Raw genomic sequence first — 21,806 nt, 5'->3', positions numbered from 1 at the left:
TTATTCTTCCCAACCCCCATCATATAGTAAGAATCTGACAAATTATTACTGAATCAAACGCCCAATTCCATGGGCATAGTCTGAATTATTCTATCTAAATAAATCCTAGAGACCTGCTGGACACCGTTGTAATGAACAACACTATACAGTAAACTTAAAACTCTCTTATGATGGGAGATCTCACGTGAAGTGTTCTTATGACAATGGCAAAATTTTTAAAAGCCCAGTTTTGAATGATCTACTGCACAGTTAGTGCAGGAATAATAGCCCATGGAATGAAAGGGCACACTGTGACGTAACAATATACCAAATACAATAAACCCAACCAGTGTTGGTTGAAGCCCCTTTAAGAGGTGTGTCAGAGGCCACAGAGTGGAACTCATCATGAACTCAGATATTCCTGACTCCATGAGGCAGGTCACAGAATATACATGTGGATGGAGGGGTATTGCTAAATCCTTAAGTTGGGAAAGATATGGCACCTGCCCAAGTAGATGAACCGTTGTTATCTCTGGATAATGGAATTAAAAATTATAGTGCATTGTTCCCCTGGGACACTATTCACAAAGTCCATGTAATTAGGAAAAAAAGTTATTCTAAAAACTTTTACAATTATGCTTTATAATTCCCCCCTTCAATGGAATGGCAGGCATGCATTCCATTTCCTTATTGTTTAATTGTATATACATTCTCTCATATGATGAAATATCTCATCATTTTAAAATAAACCGTTATAAATTAGGTTCACATTTGTTGGTAATCCACATTTTTCTTCCTATCTGGACTCTGTCCCACTTCTTCTCCTCCTCTTCTTCCTTCCGATTTTTCCAATTTTTAAGAATAATAATGGCAATAGGCATCCTTTGAAGGCATTTCACATTATTTTCTGGCTCAGAGAACATAAAAATTACCAAATTCAATGCCTTATTAGCTATCAATACTTTCCATTAATTTTTCCAAAAACCTGGTTGAACAAATCATGTCCTTGTTTTATATTCTACCTATACTAATTCCCTACTTGGTACCTGCATATTTCTCATGTGCTTCCATGGGTTTGTTGTATATCTGCTTATTTCTCTATCAAGAATTCCTATGTAGAACATTAATAAGAATAGATTTTCTTCTCAGATACCTCTCAGGGAATCTATTATAGGGCTGCAAAAATACAGTGCTGCATACTTTTGGTGAAATGAGTATCAGAGAAAAGTGGGTAGATAGATATGTGGATTGAGGAAAGATGGAAGAATAGATATATGGGTGGGTGGATGGATAAAGAGATAACAGGTCGATTGGAAGGAAAAGGGGAAGGAGGGAAAGAAAGAAGAGACACATCTACCACTGTTCTCAGTTATCCTGCCTCCTGGAGTCTGAAAAGGCTGTGCTTTAGACCACACCTTTTCACTCCTGAATGTGCGTAGAAATTACCATCTGGTTAAAACGTAGTCAGTTGGTCTTGTGACCCACAGTTCTACTTTCCAACAAGCTCCCAGGTGACGGCCAGGCTGAATGAATTTTCACCCTATTCTCTGGAACTGTCCATCGGGTGATCCCACATCTCTGCTTGGTAACAGGTATTTTATATTTGACTAAGATGTAATGTACAGCCCATGCCTTCTGATGCCCTTGGATAAGATAAAGAACAGCCACTTGTAGGATTTGCGATCCAGTCCCAAGGAAAAACCCTGCAATGCTCTTGCCTGACTCAATCCCACTCCCATCCCTTGTGGGGGAGAACTCAAGTCAAAGACCCAAACTCTAGGAGAGGAACAGTCAGGGCAGCCCCGGGATGCTTACCTCGATGGATGACAGAGAGCTTACTGTGCAAATGCTCTAATGCTTTTACAATCTGCAAGAGAAACACAGGATAGATTGATGTCCCCCATCCCTGGAAAGAAATCGAATGGTAAGCATATCCAGGTTGATCATCCCTGACTTAAGGTCACGAGGTGAAGTATTTCCTAGAGAGTGGTAGCCCTTTCCAGAAAAATACACAGAAAGTTACACGAACTAGACTCTATCCACGAGAGAGGACTCTATCCTATAGCAGAGAGTATGTCTCACGCCTATATCTTGGTTTTCATTGGTCTCCAGCATTTTTTTTTCTCTCCACCCTCCTTAACCTCAATAGCTTTTAAGGGCAAACACCTTCCTTCCATTTCATTTTTTTTCTGCTTCCTTCTATGCTTATGAGTCCTATGAAAATGTGTAATAGTCTACAAATAAAAATTAAATGATATCAGAATATAGACACCAGGAATGTAGTCATAGCAGATGAAGGCACAACTGAGAGACACTTGAAATGAGAGTTTACCACACTGAGCCAGAGGTCGAATTTGCTGCAGTGCTCAGAGGGAAAAGCATTCATCTCTCCATCCTCAGGTACACTCTTGCATTCAACATGTACTGGATGGCTCTACGGTAGCGTGTCCTCATACTGGGGACACAAAGACACAGGAGACCTAGACATCTCACGCTCGCTTTGTAGGATCCATTGTGTACTCACAGAAACTGCTATTTTCCCTAAGATGTCCTCTGGAATGGTTTGGCCTTTATCAATCACTTGTTTGTAGAATTTATCTAGCGACGTATCCATGAGCTCCATGCAGATCCAAACATCACCCTAGAGAGCAATGGGTTCAGAGGTAGTTAGAGAGGATGGGAATGAGAAAAAGAGAGAACAGTGCGCATCTGTCAGGAAGAACTACTTCTTGCCTGAGTTTTCAAAGGAAATGGACAGTTTCTCTTCAAAATCTCAGGAATTCATTAAACAAGCAAGATGATCTCCAAAGAGCAAACTAGCAGACAGCCAAGCATAACTGGCATGTGATCACCTATGCCTTAGTGAAAACTAGCATCAAAATACTCAGAGAGACAAGCAGCAGAATGCACCAAAGCCAAGCCTTTACTGGGACTGCCCCTAGGAGTTAGGTCTAGAAGCCTGTTCCATGGCTGACCTTCTGTGTGGAGCACTGGCCATAGTCAATCAAAGGGCTGGTTTGAACAGTGAGGTTGAAGCATTGTAAATACAGAGGTAGAGCAAAGAGAGAAATATAAGTCAATATGGTACAAAAGCAGGCTACATAAAACGTAGCAAGGAGCCAAAGGGCCAGAACATTTCAGACCTTTTAAAATATTTATTTAATTTATTGTTTTATTTGAGAGAGAGAAATAGAGAGAGAGAGAGATTGATTTGTTGTTCCATTTATTTATGTATTCATTGGTTGATTCTTATATGTGACCTGACCAGGGATCAAACCCGCAACCTTGACATATCGGATGACACTCTAATCAACTGAGCTACCCGGCCAGGGCAGAATATTTCATATTTTAAGGGCTTTATCCAATTTGATAGATTGATTGTCTATCAAATCAATTGACAATTGAAATAGACAGTTCTGCCAAAAGACAAAGCAAAACAGAGAGGAGAAAGAGCCACAGCGTCTTGAACAGGGCTCCACACATCTGAAAATACCATCATCTCCACCAACTTCGCACCAGGGCATTGTGCTATGGATGCAAAGCCCAAGACTCTAGGAGACCTGTCCATCCAGAAAGAGTACCACGATGGTGCATGGCATTTATGTGGTCAGAGGCACTTCTTTGTGAGTGACTGTTCCCCTCAACTTTGAACTGAAGGGTCACTTACCTCCCGGAAGAGCGCGCCGTAAAAGGTGACCGTAAAGGGACAGTCCACCGTCCTCATGGAGACATCCAGGTCCATCAGTAGCCTTTTCTGCTCCTGGCTGTTCACGGTGGCCCGGATCCGCTGAGTGGGAATGCATGGTAAAATGCAGGGTTACTGCTCTGAGGATGAAGCAGGTAATACCACAGGGACTTTAAAATAGTTCCCTCCTGAAAATAGTACACAAAGCCACGGCACAACTTCTAGCAACAACCCTTCGCACAGCCACCCTAAGTGATTGGCTATTTGTAACAAAAGAAAAATAAGGAAGATTGTTATTCATGTGATTTCCCGAATAACCCCGGGTAAAAAAAAAAAGAAAAAGCCAAAAAAAACCCCCCAAACAACTGATAATGTATTTTGGAAAATGTGCAGATGTTTGGAAATGTATTCCCAAATTACAAAAACAGTCTGGTTTATTGTATTATGTCTGTTCAGTGCAAAGAGGCCACAGTAGGAATTACTCCGGCTGAATCGGAGTCCTTCAATAAAGGCCAAAAGCCCCACTTTGGAAACAAGTAAGAATCGTTGGACTAAGCAGCAGCCGTAAGAGAATTGATACAGTTGTGGGAAATAGAAGGGACCAAACAGAAATGGAGAAATCCTTCCTTCACATCCCGGTGCTTGTGGGAGAAGAGGAACCTTGCACATCAGCAAACAGGGCCTTACAGAAATACGATTACTTTACTAAATCACAGGAACAATACTGCACGAGGCATTCACATTTTCTGCCTACTTAGCAAAGAGTCTGCAGGAGAACAAACTGAAAAATCTACAAGGTAAGGAAAAGGTATCTCCATTCTCCAAAAACAAAGGGATCCAAGTCATCTGACCACCCACACTCCTCACGATGGCCCAAATCTATTAGTTCATCTAGAGATGGCGATTCGCCAAGGTCCTCCCAGCATCCACTCAAGAAATATGCAATGATTATACATTTCTTTTTATAGGGCAGAAACTATGCAAATTCACTCAAGATGTGTTTTACCCTCCCTTTCTTCCACAGTGGAGACAATTTTCCTCCCTCAGTTCTGGTTTCCTGGTTTTTAGGGACACTTCTTTAAAAGAAATAGCATGTAGAGTAAAAGAGACTTCTGAGACATAACAACCAAATGCAATATGTGAACATTTGTTTGGATTCTATTTAGAAGAACCAACAGTGGGACAAAAAAAAAAAAACAACTTCAAGACAATCAAGGTAATCTTTTTTTTTTTTTTTAATAAATTCTTTTTTTTTTTTTTAATATATTTTATTGATTTTTTACAGAGAAGAAGGGAGAGATATAGAGAGTTAGAAACATCGACGAGAGAGAAACATCGACCAGCTGCCTCCTGCACATCTCCCACTGGGGATGTGCCCGCAACCCAGGTACATGCCCTTGACCGGAATCGAACCTGGGACCTTTCAGTCCGCAGGCTGACGCTCTATCCACTGAGCCAAACCGGTTTCGGCCAATCAAGGTAATCTTAATTTGGAGCTGGTAATAGGTGATATTAAGGAAGTATTTTCCATACATTTGGAGGGCAATCTGTTCCCTACAAGTAATATTTTCTGCTCCACCCTTTAAAGATTGTTTTGCTTCTATGAAGAAAGCTGATTTGCACTGGGGATGGACAAATGTACACACCGCAGACAGAACATGTTTGGGGAACGTCAACTCTACCTTCACTGCCATGATCTGCCCGCTGGGCACATGTCTCATCTTCTCCACCACTCCGTACGCACCTCGGCCCAGCTCCATGATAGGCTCCAGGTCATCTGCCTTCACCTCAAAGTTCTGCAGGAGAGAAAAAGAATGCAATAAGACAGAGAAAAATAAACTTAACAGTAGACTACCTGGTCCTCTCTCTGGTTTCTCCCAACATTCTAAGGGTTATTTCTGGTCCAGAAGCTTTTTCAAGCAGCCACTGAAAGTAAGAAGCATTGGGAGATGTTTAGACCCTCAAAGCATGTCACTTGCCTGTCACAGGTGATATAGAGATCCAATTCTAATTTAGCTTCCAAATTGCTCCGTTTAAGCTGTCTACACTGGGGTTTGTCGGCCATGCCTCCTTAAATACATGTGTATGTGTCGACTGATGGCAACTAGGTCTGTGCTTGGACTTTGAGAAATACTCCCTCCCCACAGAGAATCACCTACTCTCTTCAATTGCCTCCCATCAGGACCACAACAGCCTGATTTCAACTCAACATTCAAAAATATCAAGCCCAGCCAGCAGGCTCAGTGGTTGAGCGGTGACCTATGAACCAGGAGGTCGCGGTACGATTCCCAGTCAGGGCACATGCCTGGGTTGTGGGCTCAATCCCCAGTGTGGGGTGTGCAGAAGGCAGCCAATCAATGATTCTCTCTCGTCATTGATGTTTCTATCTTTCCCTCTCCCTTCCTCTCTGAAATCAATAAAAATATATTTAAATATACATTTATTTAAATAACTATATATTTACCTTATCTTGAAGTTTTTTTATCAAGAGTTCCACATACTACTTCTTTTTAAATTCAAACTTTCTGATCTATCCCATGACAAAATATTACAGGAAATATTTTTCAATGAGACATGACTTTTCTCACCTGGTTTCCGATAGAAATGCAAGCTTTGGAGTCTAAATCTCGAGGCGGCCTAAGGAAAACAAGGGGGGGGGGGGGGGAAACGTGAGCATTTAGTCAAAAATGTCCTTCCCAAATCAAGTGTGATTGGAAAGATTTTTCCTTAGAAATCAGGAGGAAGTCCATGAGTAACATAAAGCAGCATGCAAATGTTCACAGTGTGGGATTTGGGATAAAATACATTTGGGTTTAAATCATTTAATCTCTTGGAGTTTCCATTTCTTCTTTAAGGTGAGGATATTGGTACACCTACCTCACAGAGTAGGAGTATCAAATACTTACCTCAAAGAGAGTAAGAGTACCCAGTAAAGTGCTTAGCAGAATGCCTAACATACAGTAAATATCCACCAAATAGGAGCCACATGAGTATAGTTATATAATTACATTATTCCAGGTCGCCTCAAACTTTGTTTTCATCCAAGAACACCAAGTGCCCAGTGAACCCCCTACTTTTTCCACAACTGTTTTAAAAAAAAACAAACCAACAACAATAATTGGCAAAATGGTTATCTTAACTCACAAAATTCACAGACCATAAGAATTCAAAATCTATCTGGTCCCTGCCTTTATAAATGGGGGAGAAAAGGTCTGGAGAGGTGAAATGACTTGTCCAAGGTCACAACGAACCCAGGCCCCCTGATTTCCAGGTCAGAAGACCTTCTCTTCTATCAGGCTACCTAATTCAGTCGTGACAGTTCTTCTCTACAGAGTGCACATACCATCCAAGGCTCAGCCCAGCAGCCTGAGGCCTGCTGAATTCATGTCTCCGTAAGACAGAGCACGGCCGTGTGTTTATTTCTACTACTTCACTGCTGCCTGGATTGATATCAAGCCACTTAAGAGAAAGATGTTTGGCTTTGGCTCTGCTCCTAACGAGGAGCTTAGAAAAGCATTTTCCTGAAATAAATGCACCGAAAACATCACGACACAAATTGTATGTGCCAGGAAACATACTGTTAATATGGCCAAATAATAGAGCAACTGAGGGGCCGTCCATGCCAGTGCTGTCTCTAGAAAAACACCAGGCGGGATGGAAGGCAGGGCAGAGGAAAGGAAGAGAGAAGAGAACCCTTTGCCAATGATAACTTTTCCCAACCCTAATGGATTATAATTCTACCCTTTCTGCTGCAACGAAAGAAAAAAAACAATGAGGGAAACGTAGGAATATAAACACAGATATAAACATGAGTCTTGGGCTTTCCTGATAAGCCTTCTCTCACCTCAAAATCCCTTTGAAATGCACAGAATACCTAAAATAAGTTTTCCTAGACCAACTGAAAACCAGGGCCTGGGAGGGAGGGAGAGCACGGAAAACACACATGCACACACTCACACACACATGCACATGCGGACACGCCCAGTGACGTTTTATATATGTTCTGTGTCTGAACAGGGAATGTTTCTTGAGAAACACGTGTCCGGAGGAATTAAATTAGTAAAAATCTGAGTTCTCATTCTTAAGCTTTCCAAAGCTATTTTTCTTCAGCTGTCGCTATTTGTGCATACTAAAAGACGGGGAATTTTGATATAAAGACAAATCTTACTTGAAACGTGTGACTAGTATAAACAATAAAAAAAACCTTTGCAATTGTTCAGTATTCTTCCTTTTAAAAGCAACAGAAAGGGCTGCCTCCGCTTTCTTGTTATCCAGTGAGGGTACTGGGTGAGCCCCGTTCCAGGTCTGCTTGTCCGGGATTCACACCAGGGCTCTGCAAAGCACACAGCCTGTGGCCCGGCTAAGAGCGCTTTTTACAAGTTAAAGGTTATAAAAATACAAACAAAGAAGAATAACCGACAGAGGTCACTGTGGCCCAGAGAGCCTAAAATATTTGCTCTCTGGCCTTTTGCAAAAAAATTTGCTGACTGCAGCTTTATATGAACGGCACCATACCTCTACTGATGAGGAGGGTTTTGTGCCATTTTTCAGGCTGAGGAAAAGGAAGTGCAGAGAAACTGCTGAAGCCACAGTCCTCAACAGAGTTGCAAATAAAACTAGCATCACCTGACTCTGGGTCTCGACCTGAGGAGGAAAGGATATATGCTGAATACTGGGTTAGGTGCTTTACCTGCAACTCATGAATTATTTACCCCCCCCTCTCCCCCCCCTCCCCCCCACACACTCTCACACATACACCCTTTCCTATGAGTACCATGATTCCCATGTTCCAAATGAGTTTAGCTAACCTGCTCCCATGTGGTGAACCCAGAATTCTAATCCAAGTCTGACTGAGCCCACGGAGCCTGCTCTCAACACTCTGGCTTCCCCTAATGAAAATGATCAATCCGCCCATGCCCCAGGCCGCAGGGCTCCGCAGGTCCGCCAAAAGCATCAAAGGACGGGGCCAAGACTGACAGATGGGACTGGGTTAGCTGACACTGTGTCCTGTCCAAGGCTGGGCACATAAGTTTGCCTGGGGCACGGAGTCTCTGGGTAGGAGGTTTATACTGTGGGTGGATGTTTTCTGTCACTTTTTCAATATTTTCGTCCGCTGGGGAAAGGACCAACCCTGTGACACCATTCCTTCCCTGGAAGGTATTCCAAAGGGCACCAGTGTTAGTGTTTTATATGAATAACCAGCTTTGGTGTATTAGGATTATTTACTTATAAAAACTGCATGAGCAATCAGCTCACTGGTTATTGTTACAAGTCTTCTTCTTCTATCCAACATTAGAGAACTGACACTGAAACAGAGGAAATAATTTAAGGCCTTTCTAAGAGATGGCGAGATTAGAACCCAGAGCTGTACCATGAAATCTTCTCAACTTCCCTCATTCATAGCCGGGGACTGTCTGGCCACAGTCTCTACCCGTCTAATCTGTGGCTAACAGGACATACTGAGAGCCAGGGAGCCCTGACTTTGCATCCAGTTCTCCCATGTGATAATAGTGCCGTGATAATAAACACAGCAACTTGTGGCGCTACCTTCACTGAGAAATGACAATGGGACAGGCTCTAGGATACATAATATGGATTATGATATCTCATCTTCATAGCAACCACATCGTTGTTTATTCCTATTTTTTTTTCAGAAGGGGAAACTAAGTCTTAGAAGGGTTAAGTAACTTGTCTAAGGTATTCAACTTGTACAGTTTAGATCCCAACTACAAACCTTGGCAGTCTAGCCCCAGAGCTTGAAGTCTTACCCACAAAGCTATGCTCAACTGCTTTTGAGCAAGACACCTGACTCTTTTACAGGTCTGTTTTCTGACTTATAAAGGGAGAGTTTCTTGTGAGGGCTCAGTGAAAGAACGCTGACTGGCACAGAACCGACGTAGAATTAGTTGCTGCCAATCAAGTGAGGGGACAGCTCGGAAACCTAAGTCAAAGACACATTGGCATCAGTTACTGAAAGAAAAGGCTCAAGCAGAGGGACCACACACATGGAACTAAAGAGAATGGAGCTCTGTCCCGGGCTATTTATTTCTGTGTAGCACAGCAGAAAGAGGCAGGGTATAAATGCTAAGAGTCACCAAGCCAACCTCAGATAATTGCCAAGGAAAATTCAAAATGTGGAAGCCACTTCTTTAGGAGTAAAACTTTAAGCCTCAGTATTAAAATAACAATTATAATAATAAGGCTTTCCATGAGCGAAAGTGGTATATTCTACAATAATGCTTTACACAGTGAAATAGGAAAGTATTTTCAAGGTTTATTCTACCCCTTGAGGGAGACACAACACAGAAACTATTTTTTATCTTTGCATGGGTTTTTATTCATTTGTTTGTATGAAGGAAGGATTTATGGTGGTTTTCAAATTTTTATGAAATATAGAAAATTAATGCAAATTAGAAGGTGAAGATTAAAAGTTTTAAAGGGAAGTAATATAAGACAGTTGAGAGATTGATGGAAGAATATACCCCAAAGGAAAAATAAAGAGCAGAAATCAATAAAAATGAAAACAGGAAAATAAATAAAGTTGGTTCTTTATAAAAAAAATCAATAAAATTAATAAAACTCCAGCAAGATTGACACAGAAAAGAGACAAGACAGACACAAATTACTACTATCAGGGAAAAACACATTAAAAGATATTCAGGAAATACTATGAATAACTTTACTCTCATAAATTCAACAACTTAGAAGAAATGGACCAATTCCTTGAAAACCACAAACAACCAAAACTTATCCATGCTGAAAATCATCAGCTGACTAGTCCTTTAGCTACTAAAGAAAGTGAATTTGTAGTTAAAAAGCTCTAGAGAAAAAAATACACAAGCCCATTTTGATTCACCGAAGAATTTTAGAAAACATTTTTTAAAAAGAATTGCATATATTGAAATATTATGTTGTATACCTGGAACTAAGATAATATTATATGTCAATTTTATCTCCAAAATATTTTAAAGGAATTTAACACCTATTTCATATAGTGCCTACCAAATAAAAGGAACTCTCACCAACTCATTTTATGAGGCCAGCATTACCTTAATATCAAAACCAGAAAATAATAGCACACACCAAAAACAACAACTCCACTACAGACCAACATCTCTCATGAACTTAGACAAAAATCCTCAACAAAATTTTAGCACATCAAATTCAACAATATATAAAAGAGAACACCCTAACCAGTTTGGCTCAGTGGATAGACCGTCGGCCCTCGAACTGAAAGGTTCAATTCCTGTCAAGTACATGTACCTTGGTTGCATGTTCCCTGGCCCTGGTCGGGGTGCAGACAGGAGGCAATCAATTGATGTGTCTCTCTCACATCGATGTTTCTCTCTGTCTCTCCCTCTCCCTTCCACTTTCTCTAAAAATCAGTGGAAAAATATCCCTGGGTGAGAATTAACAAAACAAAAAGTAATATGCCATAACTGAGTGGGAATTATTTTGGGTATGCAAGGCTAGTGCAAAGTTTTAAAAATCTATCAATATAATCCATATCAACAGGACAAGGAAGACTCTATGGTTGTAGCAACTGATTTGAGCAAAAAAAAATTTAACAAAACTCAACATACACTCATGATAAAAAACAACAACTCCCAGAACACTTCAACCTCATGAAAAGCATCTATAAAAACCTAATATGCTTAATGGTAAAAGATGAAATGCTTTTCCTCTAAGATGAGGAACAAAGCAAGATGGCCTGCTCTCACTAATCTTACTTAGCATAGTACAGGACATTCTAGCCACTGAAATAAGGTAAGAAAAGAAAGGTTAAAAAATACAATTTAAAAAGGAAGAAATAAAAGTATCTTTTTTTTTTCAGAAGGCATGGCTAGCTACACATAAAACACTAAGAAATCTACCAAAATCTCTTAGAACTAATAAGTGAGTTTAGTAAGGTCACAGGACAAGATCAACACAAAAATCAATTGCACTTTTAGATACTGATAATGAAGAAGTGGAAACCAAAATAAAAAATAGAAAGCCATTTATGATTGCTCACCCCACCGCAAAAATAAAATACTTAGGCTAAAACCTAATGTTATGATGAAAACTATAAAATACTGATGAAGAAAATCAAAGTTAATCTAACTACTCGGAGAAATCTACCATGTTCATGGATCGGAAGACTCAATGTTAGTAAAAGATGCCAATTCTCCATAAATTGTAATCTATAGGTTAAACACAATTCCAATCAAAACCTCAGCAAGTTTATTTGAAGACATCAATAAGCTTATTCTAAAACTTATATGAAAATAGAAAGGCCTTGAATAGCCAAAATAATTTTGAAAAAGAGGAACCACATGGAAGGAACCGCTCTCCCTAACGCTAAATCGTACTATATAGCTGCAGTCACCAAGTCAGTATGATATTCCCAGAGGGACAGACACACAGATCAATGCAACAGGATAAGGAATCCAGAAATAGATCCATTAGGTATGCTCAAGTAGTATTTGACAAAGAAGCAAAAGCAAATAAATGGAGGAGGGTAGCCTTTTCAACAAATGGTGCTAGAGTGTTTGAAAATGCACTGGCCAAAAAAATAATAAAGCTCAACCTAAACCTCAGGGAGCAGGTGTCCTGCTTCCCCAGGACTTGAGCTCACTTGAGGACTTGGGCCAAAGCCTCAACTAATAAAAAAATTTTTAAAAAGTGTTCCTTTACCTCATTTTGCCTTCTGTTTATGTGGGATAGGATCTAGGTGTCGGGAATCTGAGTTCTCATCAAAGACCATTTTCCGTCTCACCCTGAGTTTTATAGTCGTGGCTCTCACAAGGATTTACTTGTTTGCTCAAATCTATATGGAAAAGGCCAAACAGACCACACCCGAGTCCTTGCTGGACTAACATAGGACCCCGTCTGCCAAATGCATCTGTGGCATTCAATGTCCAGCCAACCAGTCATGTGAGACACTGAGTTCAAAGCTACCCGTTCACCACAGACTGACCAACCTAGTGTGATTAGTTCAAGTCTCAGAACGGCGAGCACCCAGCTTTCCGTCTGAAGGACTCTTCCTTCTCACCACTATTCCTAAGGTCAAGTTATTGCCCGCCGGTGCAAACGTGAACCCCCCCAGCCCAGAAATCTGTAAAGTGTGAGTGTTTGGATGAAGACGATGATCTTGCCAACTTACGTGGAACTGGTCTGGGGCTGTTCAAATGCTTCTTTGGGAATTTTGAGGCCAGGATTTCGCTTCTTGCCTGCAGGGAAGGACATGAGGAGAATGTTAGGGTCCGTATCACAGCACTAGCACAGGGACAGGGACGGCAGCAGCAGGAGAGGGCTGACCTGGGACCGTATCTCTCATCTCCCCATTCAGGGCTCCACTCCCTGCCCAGGAAGTCTGTGAATGACAAGTGCCCGCACACCAGGCTGAGCAGAGCTGCAGTCATGGACGAGGTTTTCCCCAGTCCCAGGTGACGATGTCATTTGAAGAATGCCAACTCTTGGCCTGGCCGGCATGCTTAGTGGTTGAGTGTCGACCTATGAACCAGGAGGTCACAGTTTGAATCCTGGTCAGGGCACATGCATGGGTTTCGGGCTCAGTCCACAGTGTGGGGTGTGCAGGAGGCAGCTGATCTATTCTTCTCTCTCATCACTGATGTTTCTATCTTTCCCTCTCCCCTTTTCTCTGAAATCAATAGAAATATATATTTAAAAAAAAAAAAAAAAGAAGAAGGAACGCCAACTCTGTTTATCTAGGACAACCTTGCCTTTCTCCCTGATGGGAATTTGTCATTCCAACTTCTCTCTTGTACAGAACAATGGTAATGGTAGACAGAGTTGGTTATAGGTGTGTGTTTGTGTGTGTGTGTGTGTGTGTGTGTGTGTGTGTGTGTTTTATGTCAGTGAAACGCAGTCACCCTTATCACAGTATCCCACAATTTTCTAAATCCCCTGTGAAGAACGGATAGAAAACCAGTGAGGTAAAATAAAAAAAATACTTTCCCACCATCTGCCCTGCCCATTCTCAACCGCCTGCCAGAAGCTGAAACACCTGAGAGAGAAATAGAATAATATTTATTTACATTTGCCCTGTTCCAAAAAGGATTAAGATAACAGATGGGCTCATGCAAGGAGGTTATCGCTTCTCTGGGAGCCAGATGGGTGCGTAACCGATGTGTTCATCGCTGGGCTGAAACCACAAGAAGACCGAGCTGAAATTATTTTGTAGATGAGTAAAAAGAACAGACTGAGAAGTGCCAGCTCAGGAAGCAGATCAGAGAAAATCGCTGTGGAAGGGCCGGGGCTTTTCATCATCACAGAGATCCTAGGTGTCTCCCGGCGCCAAAGCAGAGCTGGATAGAACGCCCAGGCTGCCACTCTCCTTCTCACCATCTCCTGCAGGCTGCCGGTGAGCACGCGGAGCTGACTCGGGCCCTGGACAAGGTCCTGGGAGGGATTCTGCAGATGCAGAACCTTAGAAATCAAGCCTTGTACCTGCTGGCTGGACAATGACTTCCAAAGACTCCAGGGACTGCTCACCATCACAGAGCCAGCTATGACCCAGTCAGAATCGGAATCCAGGTTTCTGGACCCCCAGGTCAGAGCTCTTTCCACTGTTTCACAATGGAAGAAGTTTAGAGATGACCAGAGACGGGGGGGTGGTGAAGGTATGGGATTTTTAAAAAATATATATATTTTTATTGATTTCAGAGAGGAAGGAAGAGGGAGAGAGAGACAGAAACATCAATGATGAGAGAGAATCACTGATTGGCTGCCTCCTGCACACCCCACACTGGGAACTAAGCTGCAACCCGAGCATGTGCCCTGACCAGGAATTGAACCAATGACCTCCTGGTTTGTAGGTCGACGCTTAACCCCTGAGACACACTGGCTTGGCTGAAGTATGAAATTTTGAGTTAAAAAAACAAACAACTTTCTACTCAGTCGGTGACCTCAGAGTCCCTTTTCCTCTGCCTTTCCATCTTCTCAATTGTAAAATGAGGAAGTAGCATCAAGACCTACCTTGTTAGATTAATATGAGAATCAAATGGGATACCTATGAAAGGGCACTGAGATACCTTAAGTAGCTGTTAATTACAATCATTCAGAGAAAGAATCTGTACAGTCATATTAATGAGTAAGTCATGTAAGACAGTGATGAACAAAACTGACCATATTAGCAAAGCCCAATGCACTTTGTAATTGAGTCTTTTTTTTTACTTCCCGTGCATTCAAAATCCAAATTCTAGTTCAATTCTGCCAGGTTGTACAAAGCCAGGGGGAAAAGCCTTTTAGGACCACCTTCATTATAACAGGTTCCCTCCTCCTGTCGGCTTATCTGTACGTTTTATCAGATTCAACACTCACCATTGACTGCCTTACACCTGGAGCTCAGGGCCATTTAGCTCGTTACTAAATTAGCCAGTTGCTGACAATACCCCACGCTGTACTGTGACCCACGAAGAATACTAAGGGTGGGGCCTGATTGTGAGAATCCAAATACTAGATAAATGGCCTAATTCCCATCTATGGGCCTCCATCAAACAGGAGGGGAACACTATGGTAAGTGAGATAGTCTAGTACCCAATGAATAACAAATCCAGATAGCTAGGTACACATGCCAGTATAGGCGACAGGTGATACAGGCAATCCCAATAGCTACACTCCTATACTTCCCTTGACATGCTGAAGATAAACCTAAACAAGCATAAAACTATTCGACCTTCGAGAAAAACCCTCCAGGTGTCATTTCAGCAAACCCAAAGCAGATGTTATTCCTCAATTCCTACATTTCTCTCTCCTTCCCTTCTTCTAACTCAGCTCTTACAAGATACACAACACAAGAAACAGCTCTTTATGGAGAAAACCTCTTTGGCCAAACTTTAACAGAGCAAATGAATCACTACACCATAGCAATGAATTATTAGCCATTCGTTAGTAGCCATCCATCGTTACACTCTAACTCCACACACTCAACACATCTATACAACGAAATAGTCAACGAGAGAAAGAGAGAGATACCTTGTGGCTCGGAGACTAATTGGAATAAAGGACCGAGACAACAACTAAGTCTTGGGTGGGGGGGGGGAGAAAGGCCCGGGTTCTCTTCTGATGGCAAAAAGACAAGTAGTTCCAGCTGGATTACAAGGCTGGAAAATACCCTGCCTTCCTTTTAAGAAGTGGACCAAATGGCACAAAATTCACACACACACACACACACACACACACACCCACATTCCATAATTCACTTACGTGCTTGCCACTGCAAACACAGCCCCGCGAGAAGCCAGCGCGAGTGACTCTGGTGAGGTTTTGAAGGCTGCACGGAGGGCTGGCAGTGGAGACCCCACAGAAGCCATGCTTTGCTTAGCTCCCGAGACCACAGCGCAGCAGGAGGAAGCAGCAGCTAGCAGACTCCACCCTCCTGAGTGTGGATCTGATCGCAGCAAACCTCCGGGAATTTATTGTTCCCGGGAAACTGCAACTTCAGAAAGAGGGAAGGGAAGTGGGCCCATCTGGACTGCAAGGCGTGACATTAATCATGACCCAGACCCGGAGGAATCAAACTATAAAAGTAATTCTGCACAGGACAGCCTTCTGTGGCCTTTCTATATAAATGCCCCTCTCCTTTCTTAAAAGGGAGAGAAACAGTATGTGGTCCATGTCGAGCTGTGTTGATTTCAAAGCAGTCTGTTTTCCCGCTGGCCAGGCTGCCAACCCCAGACGCTCACGTTGGATATGGTGGGACAAAAAATTAACGAGGGAGCAATATGAATAATAAAGCAAAGTCGCCGAGGATGTTAAACAGCCTTTTCCCTTGATATGCTAAAGCAAAAATGACCAAAAAAAAAAGTACATCCGAACATAGGCAGATGAACATAGGCTCTATTTATGTTACATGCTAGCAACAAGCCTTTTCAGAAAGAGAGAATTCCGTGAATTTCTGGAGGTCTCAACAAGCTTTGCCCTTTTATTGGTGCAATCTGCAAAGGGCGAGCCTCCCCGGCCTGACCTAGCATAGGCAGGACGGCGTGACATCAGCCCGTGTCACACCCATGCCTGTTTTCTCTAAAAACATTGTAGTTGTGCCGCTCCCTCCCCCCCCCATACACACACACACACACACACACACACACACATATTTGCAAAATTCATCTTAGACCAAAGCTGGGTCACTGTGATCTTGGCCTGGAACAAAATGGCACTGGGGGGAAAAAAATACACCAAACCGTGCCCATGGTTAGAAAACATTTACCAGGCCACAGAAATGTTAGCTCGCTTTGCCCGTACCAAAAATGATGGGGTACACAAGACCTCTTGTCAGTGCCCACTCGGAGAGGCAGAGCATAAAGGGCTTCTCTCATGTGCCTTATTACATAAAACAGGGGATCGAGCTCCCGTGCCAACCCAAACAGGGACAGAATCCCACAGGGTCAACAAAAGGTGGCATCGTGAGGATATGCTGACACCCAAATATTTGTCATCTTGGCTGACGGTGGGGGGGTGGGGGGAGGTGGGCATAATGATGAGGGTTTATGATTACTGACACAGCTTTACAAAAGGATGGCATTGCTCCCAGGACCGAAGTCATTTTTTTAAAAAAACCTGTTTCCCCATGTGAATGGGGTTGCCGGCCAAGTAACTGGCAACCTGGAGGCCTTGGCTGCCCTCTCCTTAATCCTTGCATCTAGGCTTAAGTCCCAAGGGGAGCTGGCAGGAAAACCGGCAGAGAAGTGTCATTCTGTGTTGTTAAATTGCCATCATTGGATGCAAAGCATCGGAGGAAGCAGGGCAGATGGAGGGGGTGCAGGGGGAACGCTGGCTCTGCGAAGGTGACATGAAAGTGGGCACTCTCGCTCCCATCCCCCAAATGCTGGATCTCGTCCACCCCGGAGAGACTCCAACCAGTCTGCCAGGTGTCCTGGGGATTACATAAAAGTTCGAGAAGGGAAGTGCAAAGCTACAATGTGCAGTCATTTTGATTTCAAGGGGGCAGCTGAGTCTGGACTTTACCTTGGTGTTCCCAGTGCCTACAGGGCTGCAGTCCCCTGGTAGACAGGAACTCAACCTTCCGAACTCACCTCACCCACTGCACACCCCACGGGACCTTCCCAGACCTTTCGAAAATCACTGTCCTCGCTGACCGACGTCTAGCACAGTGTGACCTGGGTGCCACTTTCCCAGATCTCCAGCATCTTAGTTTAAAATGTCCACTGTGTCGCCCAGCCGACATGGCTCAGTGGTTGAGTGTGGACCTATGAACCAGGAGGTCATGGTTCGATTCCTGGTCAGGGAACATCCCCAGTAGGGAGTGTGCAAGAGGCAGCCGATCAATGATCCTCTTTCATCATTGATGTTCTCTCTCTCTCTCTCTCTCTCTCTCTCTCTCTCTCTCTCTCTCCCTTTCTCTCTGAAATCAATAAAAGTATATTTAAGAAATAAAATAAAATGTCCATTGTGTCTACAAGAGATCTCCAAGACCATCTTCCATTTATATGCCTCATAACCTTTTCTCGCAGTCTCAACTTATGTTTGCATTTAGGTATTTATTTTTGCATTTATTTATTACTTATTGGTTTACTGTCTAACTTCCCCATATAAATTCCATTGTGACAGCCATTTTGCCCAGGAACTGAAAGGTTGTAACTAATAATTTTTCAGTTTCAAATTGAAAAGGAGACATCAGCTATGTTTTTCAGTAGAGGAGTGTCATGCCATGTCCTCCATGTTTCCAAAAAATATGGTAATGAGATTCATCTTATATCTGCAGGATGTTTTGAAATTATCTTTTACACACACACACACACACATACACACACACAGTCCCACACATACACACACACAGTCCCACACATACACACCTTGGTGTTTTAAGTTTCCAGGTCTTTGTTCATATTTTCCCTGGAATGTTCTTTTTCTTTATTGTTGACAGTATATATCCCCCATATTCCCTTCTGTCACCTTCCTCCACCCAGTCCCTGCTCCACCCCAGGCCTTCCTCACACTATTGTCTATGTCCATGGGCTATGTACATATGCATATATGTTCTTTGGTTAATTTTTTTCCCATTTCCCCTCTCTGAGATCTGTCAGTCTTTCCTATGCATCCATGTCTCTGGACCTATTTTTTTCCTCAGTTTATTTTGTCCATTAGATTCCACATATAAGTGAGATCATGTAATATTTGTCTTTCCTTGACTGGCTTATTTTGCTTAGCATGATACTCTCCAGGTCCCTACATGCTGTCTCAATGGGTAAGATTTCCTTCTTTTTTACTGCTGCATAGTATTCCATGGTGTAAATGTACCACAGCTTTTTTATCCACTCATCTACTGATGGGCACTTGGGTTGTTTCCAGATCTTAGCTATTGTAAATAATGCTGCTACGAACTTAGGGGTGCATACATTCTTCCTGATTGGTGTTTCGGGATTCTTAAGAATATTCTTATCACCTGTCTCCACTGGTCAACTTCAACACTCAGCTCAAGCATGTTCTCCTCAGGAAGTCTTACACACACACACACACACACACACACACACACACAAACAATAAACACCCCTCGTCTGTGTGGCCACATTTCACTTGGCATATCTTGAGTGTCTTCTTCACACAGGGCCTGCACCTATCTGTTCCCCCATCTCTTCCACCAGAATGCAAGCTCTTCAAAGCCCTACGCCATGCTTGGCCCATACACACAGTTAGCATAAGACCCAAGAATTAAGAGGCAGCGACCACAGCAATCAGGCTCATAAAAAAGCTGCTTAAACTTTTCAGAGGCAAAATCTATGGGCTCTGGTAATTTACTGGATAAGGTCTAGAACAGGGGTCCTCAAACTACGGCCCGCGGGCCACATGCAAATACAAATATTGTATTTGTTCCCATTTTGTTTTTTTACTTCAAAATAAGATATGTGCAGTGTGCATAGGAATTTGTTCATAGTTTTTTTTTAAACTATAGTCCGGCCCTCCAACGGTCTGAGGGACAGTGAACTGGCCCCCTGTTTAAAAAGTTTGAGGACCCCTGGTCTAGAAGATCAGACACCTAGTGGCAGTAGTAGTTAATAATAGTCGTAGTAGTTAGTAATAGTAATACCAGTAGGTGGTGGTAATGGCAGTAGTTAGTAGTAGTTAATAGTAGTAATAACCTGGCTTTTCCCCACCCAGATAGAATTAAATGAAAAAGGAAAGTCAGGCCAGTTGGGGTGGTGGTGGGAGAAGGCAGATAAGCGCTTGCAATTCAAGTGTGTTGAGTGTAAGATGCTAGAGGGGCATGGCGGATTTCAAGCGGCCTCAGAGAGATGGGGAGTGGAATGTGTAGACGTGGGAGTAACAAACAGAGAAGTAGAAAATTCATGAGACAGGCAGGGAAGCAAGAAGAGCATGGGAGCAAGGGCAGCCAAGGTCAGGACATTTGGGGACAATGAGATGCGAAGGAAGAAGAATCGTGAGGGACAGGAAGAAGCTCTGGGTGTGTCAAAGAAGCATGAGCCAGCCTGTGGAGAGCAGCACGCACAGCTCCCTCCTCCGGGACCTTGCAAAGACTGAAAGCACTCCAGGGGTTTCCTAAGCTCCCTGTGATTGAAGCTCTTTTTTTCAGACCCGGTAGAGCTCAAGTTTTGTCCTGTCATGTTAACAATTTGGGGCTACGTGCTCTTGAAAGAACCTAAAAGCAAATCACAGCCAATGGCCTTGAGTTGTGGTCTGAGCCCAGAGCGAAGGTAGGAGGCAGGCAGCGGTTAGATGGGAAATCCCCGCTGTCTGTGCGCATCTCCTTCCTCATTTATATGCTGCTTCATTCATGAGTTTTTATCAAAAGGAAATGGAGTCATGAGAGTGTTAAAAAGTTCCACTTTAAAAAAAACAAAACATGGCAACGGGCTATAGCACACACAAAATGTAGCGATGCATTTGATCGTTGCAAATGCACACGGAGTTTTGGTTAGGTTTAAAAAACAGCATTCGTATTTTAGAGATAAATACTGAAGTGACTCCAAGTGAAATAACATAATTCTAGAATTTGTTTCAAAATAATATGGTGGGCATAGGGAGATATGATAAATTCAGACTGACCATGAGGTGATCATTGCCAGCGCTAGTCAATGGACTCGTGGCAGTTCATTAAATTATCTACCATTGAGCATGTTTGAAATTTTCTAAAATATAAAGATTTTCTTAAATAGAGACTGAATCACAGAAAACTTTCTTTTAAAAGTTACAAAAGAGGGATAGTTGAGAAATTAACTGCAAACTAAGAGGAATGCATATTGCATATTGGTAGATGGTCCTCAGTGGATGCCCTTCGCTGGAACAAAGGAGGGAAAGGTGCTGGCCTCCTTCCTATTCTTTCTTTAAAAAAAATATATATATATATAGATAGATAGATAGATAGATAGATAGATTTCTGAGAGAAAGAGGGAGAGAGAGATAGAAACATCAATGATGAGAGAGAATCATTGATCAGCTGCCTCCTGCACGCCCCCTACTGGGGATTGAGCCCACAACCCGGGCACGTGTCCTGACTGGGAATCGAATCATCACTTCCTGGTTCATAGGTCGACATTCAACCACTGAGCCACACCGGCCAGGCTCCTTCCAATTCTTTCTAATTTGATGCCACCTCAGAGGAAAAAATCATAAGGAAGAAATGTAGCCCTTTCTCCAGGCCTGCGGCACATTCTAATATTCTTTATGTCAAGAAGGTAAAGGAACCAGGTCCAAAGCAATATTAAAAAAGTTGGGCCCTAGCTGGTTTGGCTCAGTGGATAGAACATCAGCCTTAGGGACCAAAGGGTCCCAGGTTCAACCAAGCATGTACCTTGGTTGCAGGCTCCGCCCAGGCCAGGCCTCTGGTCAGGGGTCATGCAGAAGGCAAACAATCGATGTGTTTCTCTCACATCAATGTTTCTCTCTGTCTCTCCCTCTCTCTTCCACTCTCTAAAAATCAATGGAAAAATATCCTTGGGTGAGGATTTACAACAACAACATCTAAATCGGCAGGATTCTTCCCCTTGAAGCCCACACCCTCGGCCAAAGAAACGGCGGCTAATCCTCTGCATCACGGTTGTTTCTGTGGTATCGCATCCCCTTCCTCTCCACGGAGGCTGGGCATGTCTGAGAGTGTGTTTTTCAAACCACAGCCTGGCAAAAGATGGAGGGGCCTCTGTCTTTTGTTCTGCCACATACA

The 21,806-nt window shown here is 42.7% G+C and overlaps 1 protein-coding gene across 2 annotated transcripts in view; it reads right to left on the bottom strand.

Moving 5' to 3' along the window:
- MAP2K6 (mitogen-activated protein kinase kinase 6) overlaps positions 1-21,806 on the bottom strand; it is a 103,466-nt gene that overhangs the window by 26,904 nt on the left and 54,756 nt on the right. Inside the window, exons 1-7 of one of the 2 annotated variants that reach the window (XM_070393112.1) lie at positions 15,875-15,996; positions 12,810-12,876; positions 6,253-6,301; positions 5,347-5,460; positions 3,647-3,766; positions 2,504-2,620; positions 1,795-1,846 (exon numbers count right to left, since the gene is read on the bottom strand). In XM_070393112.1, coding sequence (XP_070249213.1) covers positions 1,795-1,846; positions 2,504-2,620; positions 3,647-3,766; positions 5,347-5,424 — 367 coding nt within the window. In that variant the 5' untranslated portion in view covers positions 5,425-5,460; positions 6,253-6,301; positions 12,810-12,876; positions 15,875-15,996. Of the gene's footprint in view, positions 1-1,794; positions 1,847-2,503; positions 2,621-3,646; positions 3,767-5,346; positions 5,461-6,252; positions 6,302-12,809; positions 12,877-15,874; positions 15,997-21,806 lie in introns of those variants that run through there. The other variant, XM_070393111.1, reaches the window with a different exon arrangement.

Source organism: Myotis yumanensis, unplaced genomic scaffold (assembly GCF_028538775.1).
Source record: "Myotis yumanensis isolate MYYU_CA2020_CCGP unplaced genomic scaffold, mMyoYum1.0.hap1 SCAF_16, whole genome shotgun sequence".
In the NCBI taxonomy this organism is placed as follows: Eukaryota; Metazoa; Chordata; class Mammalia; order Chiroptera; family Vespertilionidae; genus Myotis; species Myotis yumanensis.
The sequence above is the reverse complement of the archived record's forward strand: the minus strand, read 5'-3'. Positions and strand labels throughout refer to the sequence as shown.